We start from the raw sequence: 22,271 nt of genomic DNA, 5'->3' as shown, positions 1-22,271 counted from the left end.
GATGCACAGTACAGATGCACAGTACAGATGCACAGTACAGATGCACAGTACAGATACAGATACACAGTACAGATAAACAGTACAGATACACAGTACAGATACAGATACACAGTACAGATACACAGTACAGATACAGATACACAGTACAGATACACAGTACAGATACAGATAAACAGTACAGATACACAGTACAGATACACAGTACAGATACACAGTACAGATACACAGTACAGATACAGATAAACAGTACAGATAAACAGTACAGATACACAGTACAGATACAGATACACAGTACAGATACACAGTACAGATACAGATACACAGTACAGATACACAGTACAGATACAGATACACAGTACAGATACACAGTACAGATACAGATAAACAGTACAGATACACAGTACAGATACAGATAAACAGTACAGATACACAGTACAGATACAGATAAACAGTACAGATACACAGTACAGATACAGATACACAGTACATATATACAGTACAGATACACAGTACAGATATAGATACACAGTACAGATACAAAGTACAGACACACATTACAGATAGAGATACACAGTACAGATAGAGATACACAGTACAGATACAGATAAACAGTACAGATACACAGTACAGATACAGATACACAGTACATATATACAGTACAGATACACAGTACAGATATAGATACACAGTACAGATACACAGTACAGATACACAGCACAAATAGAGAGATACACAGTACAGATAGAGAGATACACAGTACAGATACACAGTACAGATACACAGTACAGACAGATACACAGTACAGATACACAGTACAGACAGATACACAGTACAGATACACAGTACAGACAGATACACAGTACAGATACACAGTACAGACAGATACACAGTACATATACACAGTACTGATAGCGAGATACACAGTACAGATCCAGATACACAGTACAGGTTCACAGTACAGATATAGATACACAGTACAGATACAAAGTACAGATACACATTACATATAGAGATACACAGTACAGATAGAGATACACAGTACAAATGCACAGTACATATACACAGTACAGACAGATACACATTACAGATAGAGAGTTACACAGTACAGATACACAGTACAGATACACAGTTGAGATACACAGTACAGAAACACAGTTCAGATACACAGTTCAGATACACAGTACAGATACACAGTACAGATACACAGTACAGATACACAGTACAGATACACAGTACAGATACACAGTACAGATAGAGAGAAACACAGTACAGATAGAGAGAAACACAGTACAGATAGAGAGAAACACAGTACAGATAGAGAGAAACACAGTACAGATAGAGAGAAACACAGTACAGATAGAGAGAAACACAGTACAGATAGACAGATACACAGTACAGATAGAGAGATACACAGTACATATACACAGTACAGATAGAGATACACAGTACAGATATAGATACACAGTACAGATACAAAGTACAGATACACATTACAGATAGAGATACACAGTACAGATAGAGATACACAGTACAGATAGAGAGATACACAGTACAGATAGAGAGATACACAGTACAGATAGAGAGATACACAGTACAGATACACAGTACATATAGAGATACACCGTACATATAGAGATACACAGTACAGATAGAGAGATACACAGTACAGATAGAGAGATACACAGTACAGATAGAGAGATACACATTACAGATACACCGTACAGATAGAGATACACAGTACATATAGAGATACACAGTACAGATAGAGAGATACACAGTACAGATAGAGAGATACACAGTACAGATAGAGAGATACACAGTACAGATAGAGAGATACACAGTACAGATAGAGAGATACACAGTACAGATAGAGAGATACACAGTACAGATACACAGTACATATAGAGATACACCGTACAGATGGACCAAAACGCAGCGTGGTAAGTGTCCATAATGTTTATTTTAATACATAAACTGAACACGAAATACAAAACAATAAACGTGAAATGAACGAAACAGTCCCGTGTGGCAACAAACACTGACATGGAAGTGTCACGCCCTGGTCGAAGTATTTTGTGTTTTTCTTCATGTATTTGGTCAGGCCAGGGTGTGACATGGGTTTTTGTATGTGGTGTGTAGCTTAGTGGGGTGTTCTAGGAAAGTCTATGGCTGTCTGAAGCGGTTCTCAATCAGAGGCAGGTGGATATCGTTGTCTCTGATTGGGAACCATATTTAGGCAGCCATATTCTTTGGTTGTATTGTGGGTGATTGTCCTGAGTGTCTTGATGTCCTTGTTAGATGTTAGTTGACACATGTATAGGCTGTTTCGGGTTTTGTTTATTGTTTTGTAGTGTTGTAGTGTTCGTGTTTAGTCGTGTTTTACGTTTGTTTAAATAAACATGGATCGAAATCGACACGCTGCAGTTTGGTCCGACTCTCCTTCACCATTAGAAAACCGTAACAGGAAGACAAACACCCACAACCCAAAATTGAAACCCAGGCTACCTAAGTATGATTCTCAATCAAGGACAACAATTGACAGCTGCCAACATAGAAAAACAAACAGACTGCACACCCAACTCACGCCCTGACCATACTAAAACAAAGATAAAAAACAGAACTATAGTCAGAACGTGACAAAATAGTCCTATAATTCCTATAATAAACTACAACCTACAACTTCTTACCTGGGAATATTGAAGACTCATGTTAAAAGGAACCACCAGCTTTCATATATTCTCATGTTCTGAGCAAGGAACTTAAACGTTAGCTTTCTTACATAGCACATATTGCACTTTTACTTTCTTCTCCAACACTTTGTTTTTGCATTATTTAAACCCAATTTAGCATGTTTCATTATTTACTTGAGGCTAAATTGATTTTATTGTAAAATAAGTGTTCATTCAGTTTTGTTGTAATTGTCATTATTACAAATAAAAAATGTATTTAAATTTTAAATTTTAATGTATTTTTAAAAAATAAACAAATTGTGTAGTTTTAATCGGTATCGGCTTTTTTGGTCCTCCAATAATCAGTATCAGCGTTGAAAAATCATAATTGGTCGACCTCTAGAACAGATACACAGTACAGATAGAGATACACACGCACACACAAAAGTTAAGTACCGTAACTAAAATAAAGCAGTAGAAAACTACACCTTTTATAATTCTCCTGTCTGGGTGGCTAGTTGTTTATGAGAGGGTGTCGACCCCAGAGCTACTAATCCTGGCCATGTAAACCTCTCTAAACAGTCACACCTTCTTTGAAGGATTCCTCCAGAGGCCCTGGGGAACGTTGCGAGTCAGTGATGCCCAGCCATCACTCACACAGTCTGTCATTATGCAACGATTGTTGGGGGGGAGGGGGTCTTGGGGGCTAATGCAAAGTCATCAGGATACTTCAGTTCGGCTGGTGGCTAGCTGAAGTTGGCTAGGCCAACCGAACTAGTCTGCTTGCATATTCCCTTAAAAAGATACTTGCTTGAAAAAGACAAAGGCGGCAATGTTTGTACTGTTTGTCCATTTTGAGACACCGTAGCCAGTATTCGCTTCCTCAAAATAGTCAGAATTCATCTAAAATAACTAAAGGTCGGCCGGGATGTCCTTGCACTCCTGTGACTCCTGTGGCGGGCCAGGCGCACGCACGCTGACTTCGGTCGCCAGGTGTAAGGTGTTTCCTCCAACACATTGGTGCGGCTGGCTTCCGGGTTAAGCGGGCAGTGTCAAGAAGCAGTGTGGGCTTGGCGGGGCCGTGTTTTGGAGGACGCATGGCTCTCGACCTACACCTCTCCCAGGGACTGCAACTACCAATTGAATATCACAAAACTGGGGAGAAAAATATAAAAAAATCCAATGCTGCTGGGTTTTTCATGCTCTACGGTTTCAACTTGACACAACTGTAGATATAATCGGACAAACAGAGACACACAATACAGAAGAAGTCACTAACAAACTCACTCACACACACGACGGCCTGCTGTTTTTCAGCCAGTGTGGAGGAGGATAGCAACTAACATGCCACCCCTACCCTAGTGAGCTCCTCATGCAAAGACCCCGTCTTATCTCCCACAGACAAGGTCACAACATGAACACAGGCCATTGTCTGGAGACACGAGAGAGACACGAGAGAGAGAGAGACACGAGAGAGAGAGAGAGAGAGAGAGAGAGAGAGAGAGAGAGAGAGAGAGAGAGAAGAGGTAGCATGCAAGAGGGAGACAGCACACTAGACACCGAAGGAAAAGGGAAGAGATTAGTAAAATAGGGGGATAAAGAAGAATAAAGAGAGATACCGTGTAAAGCCCTCACGGGAGGTACTCACGTTGTTTTGATGCAGGACCTGAAGAACCTTGTTGACGTTGTTGAGGGCGTGAACTCTGGTGGACCCTCGCTCTTTGGTCTGAGAACAACATCACAGAAGAATAGGGCATGTTAGGCAGAACATACATTAATGCAAGGACCCTGCCTGGCCTCAGCACACTAAGACTTTCATAGCAAAGAGTATCGTAGATTATCTAGAGTATCAGAGTGTATATAGAGAGTGTCCAGTACAAGGCAACATGTCATTTTTCCACATGTAGCCCATCCTGCACACACCCTTCAAGAGGAGTTGAGACTCATACAGGTCAGCAGGTCATGTAGGTGATATGACATTATTTCTGAGGTAGTGCTAGTTGTTTCTCTTGTCTAATGTGAAGGTTTGCTATGAGGGTAAAATCACGCAAGATTTCAGTTCCTTTACACACACACACACACACACACACACACACACACACACACACACACACACACACACACACACACACACACACACACACACACACACACACACACACACACACACACACACACACACACACACACACACACACATCTTTGCACAATACTGCACTAATGATGGGCAGTGACCTGTAATTAAAGAGGCAGCTAAATCTATCCAGACAGAGAGACTTTCAGACTTGCAGTGCTAGCCGTTGACAAGGGCCAGTCTGCGTGCATAATACATTTCACTTATCGCTCAACATACCATTCCACACTATAAATCCATCAGCCATTACCCCTTCAGCCCCCTCTAGTTTTTATTTTATTTTAAGGGACATGTGGAAAGAATAGGGACTGGGTTGAACCGGTGCCAATTTAGCCTTACATACCACAACAGGGCATTGGTACCCAATTATGGCATTAGTATCATGGTAACAGATAGAGGGCTGGCGAGGTGTTGGGTACTGGGCTGGGCTGCTGGTGCTAGAAAACAGATTCACTGGTAGGGTGAATGAGGGGTGAATTGGGGGAGTGGGGTGAGAAAGGTCAGATATGAATATGCATACGACACACACGACATATACCCTGTACACACACGCAGGACACGCAGGCCAGCATGGACGCACACAGGCACACAAACACACACGCACCAGGACATTTCCTGTGAGTCCTTCCAGTAGTTCCAGCAGTTTCTTGCCATCCTGCAGGTCACAGAACATGTCCTTGATGGGCATCTTTCCCGTCTGAAACACAAGAAATACACTCATCATGTGTGTGTAAGGACACTACTCGTGTGTGTGTCTGTGTGTGTAAGGACACTACTCGTGTGTGTGTGTGTGTGTGTAAGGACACTACTCGTGTGTGTGTGTGTGTGTGTGTGTGTGTGTGTGTGTGTGTGTGTGTGTGTGTGTGTGTGTGTGTGTGTGTGTGTGTGTGTGTGTGTGTGTGTGTGTAAGGACACTACTGTGTGTGTGTGTGTAAGGACACTACTCGTGTGTGTGTGTGTGTGTGTGTGTGTGTGTGTGTGTGTGTGTGTGTGTGTGTGTGTGTGTGTGTGTGTGTGTGTGTGTGTGTGTGTGTGTGTGTGTGTGTGTGTGTGTGTGTGTGTGTGTGTGTGTGTGTGTGTGTGTGTGTGTGTGTGTAAGGACACTACTCGTGTGTGTGTGTGTGTGTGTGTGTGTGTGTGTGTGTGTGTGTGTGTGTGTGTGTGTGTGTGTGTGTGTGTGTGTGTGTGTGTGTGTGTGTGTGTGTGTGTGTGTGTGTGTGTGTGTGTGTGTGTAAGGACACTACTCGTGTGTGTGTGTGTGTGTGTGTGTGTGTGTGTGTGTGTGTGTGTGTGTGTGTGTGTGTGTGTGTGTGTGTGTGTGTGTGTGTGTGTGTGTGTGTGTGTGTGTGTGTGTAAGGACACTACTGTGTGTGTGTGTGTGTGTGTGTGTGTGTGTGTGTGTGTGTGTGTGTGTGTGTGTGTGTGTGTGTGTGTGTGTGTGTGTGTGTGTGTGTGTGTGTGTGTGTGTGTGTGTGTGTGTGTGTGTGTGTGTGTGTGTGTGTGAGGACACTACTCGTGTGTGTGTGTGTGTGTGTGTGTAAGGACACTACTCGTGTGTGTGTGTGTGTGTGTGTGTGTGTGTGTGTGTGTGTGTGTGTGTGTGTGTGTGTGTGTGTGTGTGTGTGTGTGTGTGTGTGTGTAAGGACACTACTCGTGTGTGTGTGTAAGGACACTACTCATGTGTGTGTGTAAGGACACTACTCATGTGTGTGTGTGTGTGTGTGTAAGAACACTACTCGTGTGTGTGTGTGTGTAAGAACACTACTGTGTGTGTGTGTGTGTGTGTGTGTAAGGACACTACTCGTGTGTGTGTGTGTGTGTGTGTGTGTGTGTAAGGACACTACTCGTGTGTGTGTGTGTGTGTGTGTGTGTGTGTGTGTGTAAGGACACTACTCGTGTGTGTGTGTGTGTGTGTGTAAGGACACTACTCGTGTGTGTGTGTGTGTGTGTGTGTGTGTGTGTGTGTGTGTGTGTGTGTGTGTGTGTGTGTGTGTGTGTGTGTGTGTGTGTGTGTGTGTGTGTGTGTGTGTGTGTGTGTGTGTGTGTGTGTGTGTGTAAGGACACTACTCGTGTGTGTGTTTAAGGACACTACTCGTGTGTGTGTGTAAGGACACTACTCGTGTGTGTAAGGACACTACTCGTGTGTGTAAGGACACTACTCGTGTGTGTAAGGACACTACTTGTGTGTGTAAGGACACTACTTGTGTGTGTAAGGACACTACTCGTGTGTGTGTAAGGACACTACTCGTGTGTGTGTAAGGACACTACTCGTGTGTGTGTAAGGACACTACTCGTGTGTGTGTGTAAGGACACTACTCGTGTGTGTGTGTAAGGACACTACTCATGTGTGTGTGTGTAAGGACACTACTCATGTGTGTGTGTGTAAGGACACTACTCTTGTGTGTGTGTAAGGACACTTCTCATGCGTGTGTAGTGTGTTGTTTTGTCTACATACAAACCTGTATTCAGAGTACATAATGCTGTGCAATGTTTTTGTTGATAACTGGGTAGAAGGGTACGTAAATCCCGTACAGTATATAATAGCATATGAAGTTGGGCAAATGGTTGGGAAATGGAAACCAGAGGATGGGATCAAACATGAGAGATTTCTGGGTAATTTTTGAGGTAAAAGAGAACAGAGCTCATTCTAACATCCCACTCTCCATACCTCAGATATGACCTGACAACAGAACAACTCAAAAGAAACACACAGCGCTAACACAGAGGAGAGGAGAGAAACACACAGAGCTAACACAGAGGAGAGGAGAGAAACACACAGAGCTAACACAGAGGAGAGGAGAGAAACACACAGAGCTAACACAGAGGAGAGGAGAGAAACACACAGAGCTAACAAACACAGAGGGGAGGAGAGAAACACACAGAGCTAACAAACACAGAGGCGAGGAGAGAAACACACAGAGCTAACACAGAGGCGAGGAGAGAAACACACAGAGCTAACACAGAGGAGAGGAGAGAAACACACAGAGCTAACAAACACAGAGGGGAGGAGAGAAACACACAGAGCTAACAAACACAGAGGGGAGGAGAGAAACACACAGAGCTAACACAGAGGAGAGGAGAGAAACACACAGAGCTAACAAACACAGAGGAGAGGAGGGAAACGCACAGAGCTAACAAACACAGAGGAGAGGAGGGAAACACACAGAGCTAACAAACACAGAGGAGAGGATGGAAACACACAGAGCTAACAAACACAGAGGAGAGGAGGGAAACACACAGAGCTAACAAACACAGAGGAGAGGAGGGAAACACACAGAGCTAACACAGAGGAGAGGAGAGAAACACACAGAGCTAACACAGAGGAGAGGAGGGAAACACACAGAGCTAACACAGAGGAGAGGAGGGAAACACACAGAGCTAACACAGAGGCGAGGAGAGAAACACACAGAGCTAACACAGAGGAGAGGAGAGAAACACACAGAGCTAACAAACACAGAGGGGAGGAGAGAAACACACAGAGCTAACAAACACAGAGGGGAGGAGAGAAACACACAGAGCTAACACAGAGGAGAGGAGAGAAACACACAGAGCTAACAAACACAGAGGAGAGGAGGGAAACGCACAGAGCTAACAAACACAGAGGAGAGGAGGGAAACACACAGAGCTAACAAACACAGAGGAGAGGATGGAAACACACAGAGCTAACAAACACAGAGGAGAGGAGGGAAACACACAGAGCTAACAAACACAGAGGAGAGGAGGGAAACACACAGAGCTAACACAGAGGAGAGGAGAGAAACACACAGAGCTAACACAGAGGAGAGGAGGGAAACACACAGAGCTAACACAGAGGAGAGGAGGGAAACACACAGAGCTAACACAGAGGCGAGGAGAGAAACACACAGAGCTAACACAGAGGAGAGGAGAGAAACACACAGAGCTAACACAGAGGAGAGGAGAGAAACACACAGAGCTAACAAACACAGAGGAGAGGAGGGAAACGCACAGAGCTAACAAACACAGAGGAGAGGAGGGAAACACACAGAGCTAACAAACACAGAGGAGAGGATGGAAACACACAGAGCTAACAAACACAGAGGAGAGGAGGGAAACACACAGAGCTAACACAGAGGAGAGGAGAGAAACACACAGAGCTAACACAGAGGAGAGGAGGGAAACACACAGAGCTAACACAGAGGAGAGGAGAGAAACTAACAGAGCTAACACAAAGGAGAGGAGAGAAACACACAGAGCTAACACAGAGGAGAGGAGGGAAACACACAGAGCTAACACAAAGGAGAGGAGAGAAACACACAGAGCTAACAAACACAGGGGAGAGGAGAGAAACACAGAGCTAACAGAGGAGAGGAATAATAAAGATGGAGAGAGCGAGAGAGGGGGGGCTACAGAGAGAAAAAGAGAGGGAGAAGAGAGAGAGAGAGAGAGAGAGAGAGAGAGAGAGAGAGAGAGAGAGAGAGAGAGAGAGAGAAATGAGAGTGAATGAGAAAAATAAAAAAACTAGAGTCCATACATGTATTTATGGAAAACTCATTAGTGAAATTGTATAAGCATGTTTAAAATATTTCTGTTAACTACCCTGTGGGAGTGAGGGAACATAGCTAAAACAAGACCACACACACAAGGTCCATTATCAGACTAGCATTAGCGCGTGTTAATGTAAATGGTGTGAAATGGCTAGCTAGTTAGCACTACGCGCTTGTAGCTTATCAATCATTGACGTTACTTGCTCTGAAACCTTGAAGCAGTTGTTACTCTTGCTCTACAAGGGCCAAGGCTCTTGTGGAGTGATAGGTAACAATGCTTTGTGGGAGACCGAGGGTCCCTGGTTTGAGCCCAGGTTGGGGCGAGGAGAGGGACAGAAGCGTCAATGTTACATTAGCATGTTTCTGATTAACACAGAGATGATTAACCAGACTCAAGTGAAGACCAATTCATTTATCAAGAAGACAATAGCTAAATCGAGTTAGCGTTGAAGCATTTTCCCTGTATACACTGTAATAGGGGAGTCAGCCATGCTAATGTCCTCTTAGTGCTCCGCTAGGCTATCTATTCTTTCCTGCAGTGAATCTGTTATTCTCCTGGGCCTGGGAAGAGAAGGTCAGGGTTAGTGTTCAAAGGGGAAGTTATTAGTCTGAAACAGTCAAACAAAACAGTCTGTTTGGACAGAAATAACCTGCTCACACTACTTCACTCAGCCCGTCTTCAAACTCCTAGCTCAGTTCAGCATCAGTGTTGGAGGTTTCCAGAACAATATTTTCTTAGCTGGTGCTGGTGGATTTAACAAAAATGATTGGTGGGTTTAATTTAAATTAGTGATGGGCTTAAGTTAAATTAGTGATGGGTTTAACTAAAGTTATTGGTGGGTTTACCTGAGCAACCTTTGTGTGAACAGGTTCGGATATAGCCTACCACACTTTGGCATTACCTTGGAGAACTGTGCATTTATCCATTTGGTGAAGGTTTTCTTCTGTACTGCGTCGTGCTCATCTGTGAAAGAGAGGAGAGAAAAAGAGACACGGTGAGAAACACACCTTGTTTTTAGTTCCAACCAGAACAAAACATCATGTTGGACCGGTCACTATTCCAACAGGAGAACAGGACAGATAGGTCTGCAACATCAGTCAACAGAGAGCACATGCAGATCAATTGTGCCTCCATTTGAGAACCCCAATTCTGAGACGAGACTCACTGATATGTTATTAGGTGTACCTGCAGGTCTTTGAAACCAGACTAAAAGTCCCATTCTGAGGTGATTGCTGCACTATTTGTGCCAGAGATGAGACCACTAGGAGCTGGATAGAAGATTGATGTAAAGATAATGACCATGTAACCTACTAAAAGGTTGGGAACAAAACAACATGTCAGTCTGGAGAGACAGAGATCCAGAAAGGTGAGACTGTAACGTCAGAACTCCAAAAAAACACTCACGCAATCAGTCACACACACACACACCTACCCACCTACCCACCTCTGCAGAGGAAAAAGCTACATGAAGTTACACACTCACACATCAACTATTTGTAATCACTCCCAAGTGACTCAGTACATCAGAACAAATATTTCACATTCTATTCCTTCTTTCCTCCCCACTTCTCTTGTCTTCTGTTCTCTCCAGCAAGGTTTCTAATAAGGTCTCGTTGTGTAGAAGGCAGTAAGTAGGTCAGGTTTCTAATAAGGTCTCGTTGTGTAGAAGGCAGTAGGTCAGGTTTCTAATAAGGCCTTGTTGTGTAGAAGGCAGTAGGTCAGGTTTCTAATAAGGTCTCGTTGTGTAGAAGGCAGTAGGTCAGGTTTCTAATAAGGTCTCATTGTGTAGAAGGCAGTAGGTCAGGTTTCTAATAAGGTCTCGTTGTGTTGAAGGCAGTAGGTCAGGTTTCTAATAAGGTCTCATTGTGTAGAAGGAAGTAGGTCAGGTTTCTAATAAGGTCTCATTGTGTAGAAGGAAGTAGGTCAGGTTTCTAATAAGGTCTCATTGTGTAGAAGGCAGTAGGTCAGGTTTCTAATAAGGTCTCATTGTGTTGAAGGCAGTAGGTCAGGTTTCTAATAAGGTCTCGTTGTGTAGAAGGCAGTAGGTCAGGTTTCTAATATGGTCTCATTGTGTAGAAGGCAGTAGGTCAGGTTTCTAATAAGGTCTCATTGTGTAGAAGGCAGTAGGTAAGGTTTCTAATAAGGCCTCGTTGTGTTGAAGGCAGTAGGTAAGGTTTCTAATAAGGCCTCGTTGTGTAGAAGGCAGTAGGTCAGGTTTCTAATAAGGTCTCATTGTGTAGAAGGCAGTAGGTAGGTTTCTAATAAGGCCTCGTTGTGTAGAAGGCTCTAGGTAAGGTTTCTAATAAGGCCTCGTTGTGTAGAAGGCAGTAGGTCAGGTTTCTAATAAGGTCTCATTGTGTAGAAGGCAGTAGGTAAGGTTTCTAATAAGGCCTCGTTGTGTAGAAGGCTCTAGGTAAGGTTTCTAATAAGGCCTCGTTGTGTAGAAGGCAGTAGGTCAGGTTTCTAATAAGGTCTCATTGTGTAGAAGGCAGTAGGTAAGGTTTCTAATAAGGTCTCATTGTGTAGAAGGCAGTAGGTCAGGTTTCTAATAAGGCCTCGATGTGTAGAAGGCAGTAGGTCAGGTTTCTAATAAGGCCTCGATGTGTAGAAGGTAGTAGGTAAGGTTTCTAATAAGGCCTCGTTGTGTAGAAGGCAGTAGGTCAGGTTTCTAATAAGGTCTCATTGTGTAGAAGGAAGTAGGTAAGGTTTCTAATAAGGCCTCGTTGTGTAGAAGGGGAAACTGAATGTATTCAACTGAAATGTGTCTTCCGCATTTAACCCAACCCCTCTGATTCAGAGAGGTGCGGGGGGGGGCTGCTATAATCAACATCCACGTCTTCGGCGCCTGGGGAACAGGGGCAGAACGACAGATTTTTACCTTGTCAGCACAGGGATTCAATCCAGCAACCTTTCAGTTACTGGCCCAACGTTCTAACCACTAAGCTAACTGCCTGCCAGGTTTTCTACTAAGGTATGTCAGGTGATTTTACAAGCAGTATGTCAGGTGATTTTACTTGTTTAATGACTATATTATGTAGTTCCATCCCTACAACCTCAGGGGTCTCTCAACTGTCAACCACAGTGGCAAATACGCCCACTACTGTCATAGTCCGCTTCCCTGATCTGTCAGTTAAGTTGGTTCTACCCCACACCTGTCAGTCAGCTGAAATGTATATTTCAATATAAGCCCCTCATTGAGCTGTCAGTCATTTCTCAATAATGACCACCACAGGATGTCTGTCAGAGGAGTTCCTTCAACTATGTCTGTCTGTCTGGTCTGTCTGGTCTGTGAGAGAAATCACCCTACAATCACCCTTCCACCTCTACGCAGACGACACCATTCTATATACTTTCGGCCCGTCATTGGACACTGTGCTATCTAACCTCCAAACGAGCTTCAATGCCATACAACACTCCTTCCGTGGCCTCCAACTGCTCTTAAACGCTAGTAAAACCAAATGCATGCTTTTCAACCGATCGCTGCCTGCACCCGCATGCCCGACTAGCATCACCACACTGGATGGTTCCGACCTTGAATATGTGGACACCTAGAAGTACCTAGGTGTCTGGCTAGACTGAAAACTCTCCTTCCAGACCCATATCAAACATCTCCAATCGAAAATCAAATCAAGAGTCGGCTTTCTATTCCGCAACAAAGCCTCCTTCACTCACGCTGCCAAGCTTACCCTAGTAAAACTGACTATCCTAACGATCCTCGACTTCGGCGATGTCATCTACAAAATCGCTTCCAACACTCTACTCAGCAAACTGGATGCAGTTTATCACAGTGCCATCCGTTTTGTCACTAAAGCACCTTATACTACCCACCACTGTGACTTGTATGCTCTAGTCGCCTGGCCCTCGCTACATATTCGTCGCAAGGCCCACTGGCTCCAGGTCATCTACAAGGCCATGCTAGGTAAAGCTCCGCCTTATCTCAGTTCACTGGTCACGATGGCAACACCCATCCGTAGCACGTGCTCCAGCAGGTGTATCTCACTGATCATCCCTAAAGCCAACACCTCATTCGGCCTCCTTTCGTTCCAGTACTCTGCTGCCTGTGACTGGAACTAATTGCAAAAATCGCTGAAGTTTGAGACTTTTATCTCCCTCACCAACTTCAAACATCAGCTATCTGAGCAGTTAACCGATCGCTGCAGCTGTACATAATCTATTGGTAAATAGCCCACCCATTTTCACCTACCTCATCCCCACAGTTTTTATTTATTTACTTTTCTGCTCTTTTGCACACCAATATCTCTACCTGTTCATGATCATCTGATCATTTATCACTCCAGTGTTAATCTGCAATATTGTAATTATTCCTCTACCTCCTCATGCCTTTTGCACACATTGCATATAGACTCCCCTTTTTTTCTACTGTGTTATTGACTTGACAGTGTGAACAGACAACACAGAGTTACACATGGAGTGTTTACTCCATGTGTAACTCTGTGTTGTCTGTTCACACTGCTATGTTTTATCTTGGCCAGGTCGCAGTTGCAAATGAGAACTTGTTCTCAACTAGCCTACCTGGTTAAATAAAGGTGAAATAAAAAAAATCAAAATAAACATTTCCCCCCACCCCAGGCACATCCATGTATTTTGGGTGTTAAACAACATCCATGTATTTGGGGGGAGGAGAACACCAGAGGTCAAAGGTTATGATCACCAGCCCGAAGGGTCGGCAACTCCTTTGTTCAAGATGTGTGGACTATGTGTGAGCACCGCTGGCTCACAGAGCAGGGGTATAAAGACAGGAATGTGCCCCAGGGAGGTGACTAGGGGAAGAGTGAGATGGGCGCGAGGGTGAGAGGACAGTGGCTAGGGGAGGGGTGAGAGGGTGAGAGGACAGGGGCTAGCGGGAGGATGAGAGGGTGAGAGGTCAGGGAATAGGGGAAGGGTGAGAGGACAGGGGCTAGGGAGAGGATGAGAGGGTGAGAGGTCAGGGAATAGGGGAAGGGTGAGACGATGAGAGGACAGGGGCTAGGGGGAGGATGAGAGGGTGAGAGGACAGGGGCTAGGGGGAGGATGAGAGGGTGAGAGATCAGGGGCTCGGGGAAGGATGAGAGGACAGGGACTAGGGGGAGGATGAGAGGGTGAGAGGACTTCATTCGACCAGTTGCGCGCACTCTGACAGCGTCCGGATTAGTGTCCCACTCCTTGAAAGCGGCAGCTCTAGCCTTTAGCTCAGTGCGGACGTTACCTGTAATTCATGGCTTCTGGTTGGGATATGTACGTACGATGAAGCCGATGACTGAGGTGGTAACAGATGTAGCCTACTTCTTCTGAAATAGGCTACATTTTCTTTATATCATGTTTCATAGACCTGTCTAAAATAAATAATGGATTGATTGTGATGGTGTAGGCTATATTAAATATATTTATTTTACTTTTTCAAATGTAGCTGTTCAAAAGTTCTGATACAGTGGCTTGCAGGCTATGCGTGGAAGCCAGGAGATGCTAAATGTGTTTATTTTAGTGGTAAATTACCATGAGACCACTGGTTATTTGCATGACAATCACAGGCTGACAAAATTTCCTGACCGTAGTAAAATTCCACATGACCGTTGAGTCACGGTTATCTCCTCTTATGCACTCTGGACATGTGTTGGTAGTGTCATGATGCTGGCCTGGGGGTTGGTTTATGACAGTCATAAATACCTCTCCCCCTGTATTCCTCTCTCTACCCTACTTATGTGACTATTGAATATCACTTGGTTAACATGGAGATTCTGGGAACATCAGAAGGTGGGGAGAAATGAACCATATTTTGGTAATCCAACCAGTTGAACATATGTGTTGGTACTTAGTTATTTATTTATGAAATACCTAACTAATCACACAGAATTAATTATACCCTGATTACAAATTATGTCATAAAGGAAAACGTCCCTAGCGGACGGAATAGATATGACAGCTGGTTACACAAAGAATGGGGGTTGGGTTTGAGTGAAAGAGCGGGAAGACTGAAGAACAAAGGGAGAAGCGATGTCTCTATCGGTCCGTAGGCAGCTACTCTATCGTAAATACAGGATCTTATGCATTCTAAATTACCGCCCATTTGGAAAAGGAAAATGCAATTAATATTTACTCGCTTCAATAGGCTGGTTGTAGATGCTGGTCGGGTTGGCCAACAGAGATCTTCCTGTCCTCTGAAGAATGTCTCTGGTGGTAAATTGGATACATTGTATTAACGTTGTTGTGTGGTAGACGGTATACTCTGTCTGTCCTTTCCCAGTCTACGCTTGGCGGCTGGAGTGAATCAGAGTTCAAAGTTCATACCCCGTTGCCATGCTTATATGCTCATGCTATATTCTGGCTGGTATTGTTGAAATTCATCATATCCGACGTGTCGACCGTCCTCTTCAGGTGGGACTTCATCCAGAACGCCGCAGCCCGTCTAGTGTTCAACCTTCCCAAGTTCTCTCACGTCACCCCGCTCCTCCGCTCTCTCCACTGGCTTCCAGTTGAAGCTCGCATCCGCTACAAGACCATGGTGCTTGCCTACGGAGCTGTGAGGGGAACGGCACCTCAGTACCTCCAGGCTCTGATCAGGCCCTACACCCAAATAAGGGCGCTGCGTTCATCCACCTCTGGCCTGCTCGCCTCCCTACCACTGAGGAAGTACAGTTCCCGCTCAGCTCAGTCAAAACTGTTCGCTGCTCTGGCTCCCCAATGGTGGAACAAACTCCCTCACGACGCCAGGACAGCGGAGTCAATCACCACCTTCCGGAGACACTTGAAACCCCACCTCTTTAAGGAATACCTAGGATAGGATAAAGTAATCCTTCTCACCCCCCCCCCCCTTAAAATATTTAGATGCACTATTGTAAAGTGGTTGTTCCACTGGATGTCATAAGGTGAATGCACCAATTTGTAAGTCGCTCTGGATAAGAGCGTCTGCTAAATGACTTAAATGTAATGTAAATGTACTTCAATGCTAATTTCGTTAGGTAGCTGAGATTGGCTTTGCTCTGTAGTTATCTGAACCCTTTGACATCAAGGCCGTCGCCTTAATGTCCCCTGTACCGGAAGTTAAATTGACGTCAAGGCTTTATATAGGAAGGGAGAGGAGGGCGTGTTTCATAGTTTATAACCAATGTCTCTTCCCGTGGGCGGGCCACTGATTCGGGCCTAATTCACTCATGAAAACACAATTCTCACATTTTAGAAGCTAAAATCACATTTCATCCCCTCACAAATAATTTCATATTCAAACATTTTAAATTGCTCAACAATTCCATGTGAATCTGATAACTATAATGTGTAGACTTTCCACTGTACAGTTTATGTCATCCTATCATTGATGAGAATGTCTCAGATGACAACCGAACTGACATCATATTCATTAACCTCTTACGTCCACCCGACACGCAGGCGTCCCATCTAGACATCTGGAAATGCAAATGCGCTACGCTAAATGCTAATAGCACTCGTTAAAACTCAAACGTTCACTAAAACACAAATGCAGGGTACTGAATTAAAGCTACACTCGTTGTGAATCCAGCCAACAAGTCAGATTTTTAAAATGCTTTTCGGCGAAAGCATGAGAAGCTATTATCTGATAGCATGCAACAACCCAAAAGACCCGCAGGGGACGTAAACGAAATAATTAGCATAGTCGGCGCTACATAAAACGCAGAAATAAAATATAAAACATTCATTACCTTTGACGATCTTCTTTGTTGGCACTCCAAGATGTCCCATAAACATCACTATTGGGTCTTTTTTTCTCGATTAAATTGGTCCATATATAGCCTAGATATCGATCTATGAAGACTGTGTGATCAAGGAAAAAAACAGCGTTTTATAACGCAACGTCATTTTATTTAATTAAAAAAGTTGACGATAAACTTTCACAAAACACTTCGAAATACTTTTGTAATGCAACTTTAGGTATTAGTAAACGTTAATAATCTATCAAATTGATCACGGGGCGATGTATATTCAATAGCTCCACGTCTTGAACTAATGTCCGGATATTTCAAGACCAAAACATCCTGTCGGAGACCGGAAGAAATGGGCTGTCTCTTGTTCGTTTGACCAAGAAACAAAGCCCAGGCAAATGACAAGGCTGGTGACATCGTGTGGAAGCTATAGGAATTGCAATCTCGGCTCCAGGTAATTTGGTTTCCATTCAACAATACATGCAAGTGGCGCATTGATATATTTTCCAATTTTCAATGATCAGATTTTCCTGCGCTTTTCGATGAAACGCACATTCTGTTATAGTCACAGCCGTGATTTAACCCGTTTTAGAAACGTCAGAGTGTTTTCTATCCACACATACTAATCATATGCATATACTATATTCCTGGCATGAGTAGCAAGACGCTGAAATGTTGCGCGATTTTTAACAGAATGTTCGAAAAAGTAGGTGGTAGGATTAAACTCAATTTGCTGATTCAACTTGTTAGCCAGGGTTCGTGAAGATATCCAAGAATTTACAACTTTCAGATGAGACTGAAATAAGGTGATGATTAATATTGACTGCTATTGATGTAAATTATTACTAGGTCTTAAAAACCTCTTGTAACTACCCATCCCGGATCCGGGAGAATTGTCATCAACTGACACTAAGTAGCATAACGCAACGGACAAAAAAATATTACTAGAAAATATTCATATTCATGAAATCACAAGTTAAATATATTCAAACACAGCTTAGCCTTTTGTTAATCACCCTGTCATCTCAGATTTTGAAAATATGCTTTACAGCCAAAGTAAGACAAGCATTTGTGTAAATTTATCGATAGCCTAGCTAAGCATTATGCCTAGCTAGCAGCAGGCAATCTGGTCACGAAAATCAGAAAAGCAATCAAATTAAATGGTTTACCTGTGATGAGCTTCGGATGTTTTCACTCACGAGACTCCCAGTTAGATAGCAAATGCTTATTTTTTCCAAAAATATTATTTTTTTAGCCAAAAATAGCTCCGAAAACGACCGGAAATTGCGGTCACGACAACGCCGGAAAATATTCCAAATTAGCTCCATAATATCGACAGAAACATGGCAAACGTTGTTTATAATCAATCCTCAAGGTGTTTTTCAAATATCTATTCGATAATATATGAACCGGGGCAGAGCTTTTTTCAGTAAGACCGGGTGGAAAAATGGCTACCTCTGTCTTTTGCGCGAGAAATACACAATGAGCCATCAGGTGGACACTGACGCAATGTTGTCGCTCAGGGTCATTTTTCAAAATAAAAGCCTGAAACTATGTCTTGTGATACTAGACACATTGAGGAAGCCATAGAAATAGGAATCTCGTTGATATCCCATCCACTTCTCAATAGGGAAGCATAGGAAGGGACTCTTATTTAGAAACCGCTGCGTTCCTGATTGGATTTCTCTCATTCTTTTGCCTGCAATATCAGTTCAGTTACACTCACAGACAATACCCTTTACAGTTTTGGAAACGTTAGAGTGTTTTCTATCCTAAGCTGTCAATAATATGCATATTCTATTTTCTGGTCCTGAAAAAATAGCCCATTTACTTTGGGAACGTTATTTTTCCAAAAATAAAAAAAATGACCCCTAGATTCAACAAGTTAAGAGTTTATTCAGAAGATAACTGCTCTATAAATATTATTTTGTGGTGCCCTGACTTTCTAGTTAATTACATTTACATGATGAGCTCAATCAGGTGACATTAATTACAGAGAAAGGATTTTATAGAATAGCATGTCATATCACTTAATCCGGCATAGCCAAAGACACGACAGTAGTAACCAACTCGCTAAATACCATCAGGTCCTAATGGCCTGGTACCCAAGGCTCTATTGTCCCTCCATCAGGTCCTAATGGCCTGGTACTCAGGGCTCTATTGTCCCTCTAAACACTGACATCAACGTAAATGCAATGGGAAAATCACATCAAACACTTATCATCAAAACAGTATCGTGCTCTTAAAAGTCACCTCACTGTGATTGATCAATTTGAAGAAAGAAGTTCAACAGATTGAAACTGAGTAGAAAACAAGGTTGTTGTGGATGTTGTTTCAAAGCCTAACACAATGAAATGGACAGTGCTTTCTAAAGTGAAGATTATTTCAAAAACACCCTTATACATTGGCCTATATAAGAGCCCAAGCCCAGAAAAATAAGGGAATTAAACTAATGATTGTGCCGTTATAAAATACATAGCCTACCTACAGGTCTTTTTCCCCTGTCCTTGTTCCTGCCCATTTGACAATGGACCATTCTAAATCAAAACACATTTTATATATTAGTAAAGACAAGGTTAAATTGAGAATAGTCTGATGGGTGAAAATCAGTTGATGAGAGAACAGCTGTGCAGCCTGAAGCAAGGAACAGAACAAGCTTTTTCTGCTTCTTTCTCAAATCAATAGCAGATAGTCGCTCCATGCAGCCCATATATGCTCTGATTTCTAAGACATTCTAAGGTTTGTTTCATTCACAAATAAAGTTGCCAAATAACTCTATATCTAGCATACAAGACCTGTTTCAAGTGATCCCTTTTACGTTCAACATGGCCACGTCATAGCACACACAATTCGGAATGGGAAAAATATCCTTGCTATTTTATTTTAAGTTCAATTATATTCTTCTTACTATAAAACCATATAATATCAAGGGACTTATGAGCATATCTTGTCAGCTAAATGATCTAGCGTACAGCCTATGGCAGGGAGCATAGCCAGATAACTGTTCTTCTGCATGACAATAACCGTCTGGCAAAATGTAATGACCGCCACAGCCCAAATCTGTCCACCTAGAAATGAGCTATATACCTGCTATTGAACGGATGTGGGGCAGCTGAGCAGTGTGTATTAATCAAACACTCCCTTTGGAGTATGCATCAGTCATCATATTACACACACTCCCTCTAACATATACACACTAGTATACAATCGGACACTAAACCAGTGAAACCAGACGATGATGGTAAGAACACACACACACGGCTATCCGCTCTGAGAGGAAAGGCCTTCTTCCAATCTGCCTGCCAGTGAAACAGGAAGTAGTGATTACGTCAGGAAGACAAGTCCCACAGGACTCCTCTTACAGCTCACTGATCTGATAGCTAATGACCCAAAGCACTGCAGGGAACACACACACACAGAGGTGGGGACAGGGGACGGTCTTCTCTCACTCTCACACACAGACGTGGGGACTGGGGACGGTCTTCTCACACACACACACACACACACACACACACACACACACACACACACACACACACACACACACACACACACACACACACACACACACACACACACACACCTATGCTGAGGAAAAAGCTAAAGCTACATGAAGTTACACACTCACACATCAACTAACACACAACACACATCTTAGAAAAGTAATCTCAGAGAGGCCCGCTCCTGAGCTCCCATCAGCAGCAAATATTCATTTAAAAAGGAAAATGAAAGTGTTCATGCAAAAAATATATTGTCCCGAATCGCATCAAATCGTTACCCTAATCAAAACTAATTGCACCGATTAGTTTCAAACTAAAACATATCGTCCCTGTACCGTATCAAAGCCCTTGTATCTAGATTAGAGGTCGACCGATTGGAGGACCAAAAAATCCAATACCGGTTAAATCGGCCGATTTTTTTTATTTGTAATAATGACAATTACAACAATACTGAATTAACACTTATTTTAACTTAATATAAAACATCAATACAATAATGAAACATGTTCAATTTGGTTTAAATAATGCAAAAACAAAGTGTTGGGGAAGAAAGTAATGTGCCATGTAAAAAGCTCACATTTCAGTTCCTTGCTCAGAACATGAGGACATATAGGTTGTAGTTAATATAGTATTTATAGGACTATTTCTCTCTATACCATTTGTATTTCATATACCTTTGACTATTGGATGTTCTTATAGGCACTATAGTATTGCCTATAGTATTGCCAGCCTAATCTTGGGAGTTGATAGGTAGGCCTGATCACCAACAACGATGAGACAGCCTATAGGGAGGAGGTCAGAGACCTGGCCGGGTGGTGCCAGAATAGTGATGTTTGAAACAGTATTAGCGTACACCCAGCTAACTAGCTAGCCATTTCACATTGGTTACACCAGCCATTAGGCTGATAGGCTTGAAGTCATAAACAGCACTGTGCTTGCGAAGAGCTGCTGGCAAAACGCACGAAAGTGCTGTTTGAATGAATGATTACGGGCCTGCTGGTTCTCAGTCAGACTGCTTTATCAAATCAGACTTAATTATCACATAATAACACACAGAAATACGAGCCTTTGCTCATTAATATGATCGAATCCGGAAACTATCATTTCGTAAAACAAAACGTTTATTATTTCAGTGAAATACGGAACCGTTCGGTATTTTATCTAGCGGGTGGCATCCCGAAGTCTAAATATTCTTGTTACATTGCACAACCTTCAATGTATGTCATAATTACGTAAAATTCTAAATTTTTGTTCGCAATGAGCCAGGCAGCCCAAACTTGCATATACCCTGAATCTGCGCGCAAGAGAAATGACACAATTTTACCTGGTTAATATTGCCTGCTAAACTGGATTAGTAGTTATAACTAGTGATTATAATTGTGTTTTTTAGAAGATTAGTTTAATGCTAGTTACCAATTTACCTTGGCTTCTACTGCATTCGCGTAACAGGCAGATTACTCGTGGAGTGCAATGGTTAGAGCATTGGACTAGTTAACTGTGCGGTTGCAAGATTGGAACCCCTGAGCTGACAAGGTGAAAATCTGTCGTTCTGCCCCTGAACAAGGCAGTTAACCCACAGTTCCTAGGCAGTCATTGAAAATAAGAATGTGTTCTTAACGGACTTGCCTAGTTAAATAAAAGGTATAATTTTTTTAAACAAAAATTACATTTAAAAAATAATCGGAAATCAGATCCCAAAAATACCGATTTCCGATTGTTATGAGAACTTGAAATCGGCCCTAATTAAATCGCCCATTCCGATTAATCGGTCGACCTCTAATATAGATGCGTA

At 42.9% G+C, this 22,271-nt stretch overlaps 1 protein-coding gene across 6 annotated transcripts in view; it reads right to left on the bottom strand.

Moving 5' to 3' along the window:
* The window catches only part of utrn (utrophin), a 392,537-nt gene that overhangs the window by 329,822 nt on the left and 40,444 nt on the right, over positions 1 to 22,271 (bottom strand). For all 6 annotated transcript variants that reach the window (XM_046298685.1, XM_046298684.1, XM_046298690.1 and 3 more), the window contains 3 exons: positions 10,211 to 10,272; positions 5,408 to 5,500; positions 4,318 to 4,395 (listed from right to left, as the gene is read on the bottom strand). In XM_046298685.1, coding sequence (XP_046154641.1) covers positions 4,318 to 4,395; positions 5,408 to 5,500; positions 10,211 to 10,272 — 233 coding nt within the window. The remainder of the gene's footprint in view (positions 1 to 4,317; positions 4,396 to 5,407; positions 5,501 to 10,210; positions 10,273 to 22,271) is intronic.

The sequence above is a fragment of the Oncorhynchus gorbuscha genome, linkage group LG14 (assembly GCF_021184085.1).
Source record: "Oncorhynchus gorbuscha isolate QuinsamMale2020 ecotype Even-year linkage group LG14, OgorEven_v1.0, whole genome shotgun sequence".
In the NCBI taxonomy this organism is placed as follows: domain Eukaryota; kingdom Metazoa; phylum Chordata; class Actinopteri; order Salmoniformes; family Salmonidae; genus Oncorhynchus; species Oncorhynchus gorbuscha.
Note: the sequence above shows the minus strand (reverse complement) of the source record. Positions and strands in the feature narration are given on the sequence as shown.